Source organism: Manacus vitellinus, unplaced genomic scaffold (genome assembly GCF_001715985.3).
Source record: "Manacus vitellinus isolate BGI_N305 unplaced genomic scaffold, ASM171598v3 scaffold_29_pilon, whole genome shotgun sequence".
Lineage (NCBI taxonomy): Eukaryota > Metazoa > Chordata > Aves > Passeriformes > Pipridae > Manacus > Manacus vitellinus.
Genome location: NW_021940207.1, coordinates 2,984,029 through 2,987,604, shown reverse-complemented (window position 1 = coordinate 2,987,604; position 3,576 = coordinate 2,984,029). Strand labels below are relative to the sequence as shown.

At 64.3% G+C, this 3,576-nt stretch overlaps 1 protein-coding gene across 1 annotated transcript in view; it reads left to right on the top strand.

The window, feature by feature from the left end:
- PRSS56 (serine protease 56) overlaps window positions 1-3,576 on the top strand; it is a 6,535-nt gene that overhangs the window by 2,564 nt on the left and 395 nt on the right. The window contains exons 4-15 of the mRNA XM_029960730.1: window positions 83-329; window positions 435-543; window positions 624-783; window positions 915-1,057; window positions 1,198-1,357; window positions 1,443-1,631; window positions 1,744-1,905; window positions 2,054-2,117; window positions 2,342-2,504; window positions 2,855-3,008; window positions 3,124-3,209; window positions 3,468-3,576. The exon at window positions 3,468-3,576 is cut by the window's right edge and continues 3 nt beyond it. Coding sequence (XP_029816590.1) covers window positions 83-329; window positions 435-543; window positions 624-783; window positions 915-1,057; window positions 1,198-1,357; window positions 1,443-1,631; window positions 1,744-1,905; window positions 2,054-2,117; window positions 2,342-2,504; window positions 2,855-3,008; window positions 3,124-3,209; window positions 3,468-3,576 — 1,746 coding nt within the window. The remainder of the gene's footprint in view (window positions 1-82; window positions 330-434; window positions 544-623; window positions 784-914; window positions 1,058-1,197; window positions 1,358-1,442; window positions 1,632-1,743; window positions 1,906-2,053; window positions 2,118-2,341; window positions 2,505-2,854; window positions 3,009-3,123; window positions 3,210-3,467) is intronic.

Sequence of the window (3,576 nt, the reverse complement as noted above, 5' to 3'; positions counted from 1 at the left end):
AGCGCGCCCGACGCGCCTGAGCCCCGCCACCCCCTCCACCTGCCGCGACCATCCCCGGACGCCCCGTGCCCACCTGGTAGAGGGAGTGTCCCAGCAGCAGGGCTGCAGGACCCCCTCTCACCCCGGCTTTGTTTCCCAGGGAGCTGTGGGCGCCGCGGGGGTCCACAAGCCAACGCCACGGCCCCCCGCGGACGGATCATGGGCGGCAGCGTGGCCCCGCGGGGCGCCTGGCCCTGGCTGGTGTCGGTGCGGCTGCACGGGGAGCTGATGTGTGGAGGGGTGCTGGTGGGGCCCTCCTGGGTCCTCACCGCGGCACACTGCTTTGGCGGGTACGGCGTGGGGCGCGGCAATGCGGGGACGATGTCCCTGCAGAGCAGCCCTACACGGGCTGGTACCCCAACATCCCTGTAACTAGCTGCCCCCCACCCTGCCAGGAACCGCAATGAGCTGGCGTGGACGGTGGTGGTGGGTGACCACGAGCTGGGAAAGCTGGGTGTGGGCGAGAGGGCAGTGCCCATCCGGCGCATCCTGCCTCATCCTAAGGTGGGTGGAGGTGGGCACCCCCCTGACCTCCCTGTGCATGCCTCAGGGCCCCCCACTGACACCCCCACATCTCCTTCCAGTTTAACCCCAAGACGTTTCACGGGGACCTGGCGTTGCTGGAGCTGGCAGTGCCGCTGGCCCCGTCACCCACCGTCAGCCCCGTGTGCCTTCCCAGTGGCCCCACAGAGCCCAGCCCTGGCACTCCCTGCTACATCGCAGGCTGGGGCTCCCTCTACGAAGGTAGAGCCACTCTGACACCCTGTGGGGTGTCCCCCTCTGTGCCCTCTCATGTGCCAAGTCTCAATGCACCAAGCCAGGGCACAGAGATGTCCAGGCACAGGGGACACTGCAATCGGTGTATTGCCTGGCAGAGGGACCAGTGGCTGATGTGGTGATGGAGGCGCAGGTGCCCCTGCTCAGCCAGGAGACGTGCCGGGGTGCCCTGGGCAAGGACCTGCTCACCAGTGCCATGTTCTGTGCTGGGTACTTGTCTGGAGGCATCGATTCCTGTCAGGTAACACCTGGGCCTAAGGGACTGCCGTCACACCACCTCAAAAATCCCTTGTGGCACACAGGGCTGCTGGGCACGTACCACAGCTAGTCAATGTGGTTGGGGTCCCAGCCCAGCCCAATGGATGAGCATCTCCCCCACAGGGCGACTCAGGGGGCCCACTGGCATGCCAAGACCCCACTTCACACCACTTCGTCCTCTACGGTATCACCTCGTGGGGTGATGGTTGTGGTGAGCGGGGCAAACCGGGAGTCTACACCCGCGTCACTGCCTTCACGGACTGGCTCAGCCTCCAGATGGACTGTGAGTGCCACTGGCTGCACTGTAGGGGGGATGGAGACACCTAGAGAGGTTTCAGCACCTCATTGCAGCCCTGGTTCTCTCACAGCTGCCCCTGGCAGCCGAGAACCGAGCTGCTTCGACCTGCTGGCACTGGCCCAGCTGCCCCCAGAGCGACAGAACCGTGAGCGCGCCCGTCTCTGCACCTTCTATGCCGGATCCTGCCGGGCACCTCAGGGCCGGGCCACCTGTGCCCGCCTGGCTGAGGAGACCTGCCGTGCCAGGATAAGACGATGTGGTGAGCTGGGGGACTGTGGCAGGGCTAGGGTGTGGGGAGGGACCCCATTTCTGGCAGCATGAGGCTGGTGTGGCACCAGGGCCATGTGCCCACAGAGTCCTCTCTGGCACAGAGCTGCACTCCTACGCCCAGACACTGGTGGATCTCCTGCGCCAGGCTGGGGACTTCATCCGAAACCAGTTTGATTTCTCCTTCCTCAGCCGCACTCTGCCCCAGCTCCTGGGCAAGATCTATGGGCATTTCTTCCCTCCCCGTGTCCGCAGGGATATCCCAGGTACTCTTCTGTGCTGGACCACCCCACATCCACTTGGGGTCCCATCAGTCTCCCCTGAGCTGATGGCTGGAGCACCAGCAGCCTGCCCTGTCACCCCCATGGGATTCCCCTTCCCTTTGTCTCTCCTGTCTCCTTCTTGTCCCCTCAGACCTGGCTGTGGCAGGGGGCCACTCAAGGCCCACAGCAGACGGACCCCAGAAAGTCCCCACCAGGTGAGGCATGGTCGGCATTGGACGAGGGGCCAAAAGGGTTGGGGAGGTGGTCAAGATGACAGTGGACACTGGCATGGCTTTTGGAGACAGCCTGAACACAGGGGTCCTGTTTCTCCTGCAACCAGGGCACCCTCCCAGGGGTGCCCAGTGGGGTGCACAGGGTGGCACTGCCCTGTGATGGCTGCTGCTGGACACCAGTCTGAGCTCACCTCATGTGCTTGCAGGTGGGGGGCCAGGCGGCTGCCCCCCTTTGCAGACCTCTTTGGGGCAGTGGGACCCCAGTTGCAAGACTGGGTGGAGGCACTGAGGACCATGGAGGGGAGCAGTCCCCCAGTGCCCACAATGGACAGGGAACAGCTCCCCGGGGAGACGCAGCTCTTTCTGCAGGTATGTGGGGAGGGACAGGCTGGGGGATCCCCTACCCCTCTGGTGACTGTGCCACCAGGGACATCCCATGGGTCCATTGTCCCCTGTGCAGCCATCTCACTTTACCACTACAAAGGGGGCATCTCATCCTCCCCAGCTGAAACCAGTGCTCCCAGTCCAGGCAGTGCAAAGGCAGCTGTGGGTCTGACCCTGTAGCTTGGGATCTGACCCAACACAGCCACAAGCAGTTGCATGTCCCCAGTGCCCCATCTGACACAAGCCCAGCCGTGCCCTGCACTCTGCCACTGGGCACCTGGTTGTTCTCAGAGGTGTCCTGTGGGTGCCCCATCACCCTGCCTTCCCTTCAGCAGGGTGAGGATGTGGTGGAGGAGATGGTGGGACAGGGACGAGCCTTCCTCACCCAGCTGCGGGCAGAGTTGGACCTTGGCACTGCCCTGGAAACTATGGAGCCACGACAGGCACCCGGAGAGCTGGCAGGGACCCCCCTGCCAAGCCGTGAGCCCTGTGAGCCTGGAGGGTCTGGGGGCAGTGGGATGTCTACCCTCTGGCTGGCTCCGTGCCCGGACAGTGCCTACCGGCCGTGTCCCTACCGGGAGTGTCACACCTCCCTTGGTGGCAGGGTCTGCACTGAGGGAGAAACGTGAGCTGATGTCCACAGAGCTGCCCAGGGTGGAGGAGGAGGAGGAGGAGGCAGGTGCCGGCAAAGGTAAGCTCCCACAAACCCTGTGGGATGCCACGTGCCACCATAGGGACAGTGACAACCCCAGCCTCAGCCTTGCACCCTGGTCCCAGGATTGCTAGTCCCATTTCAGTGGGACAGCCCTTGGTTATATCCCTTTCCACAGGGACCCATGCTCCCATAGTGTCCCCAGAGCAAGGGTGCTCCTCCCTAGGCTGGGCCACAGCATGGAGTCCCCACAATTCACCCCGATGTCCCCCTCCATGTTTCTCCTGCCCATTCCCGGGGTCGCAGCCTGCCCCAGCCTCAACGAGTCGGCAGTGCGGGTGGGTGCGGTGCGTGACCTGTACGCCTGGGTGCTGCAGGTGCCCGAGACTGACCTGGCCATGACCT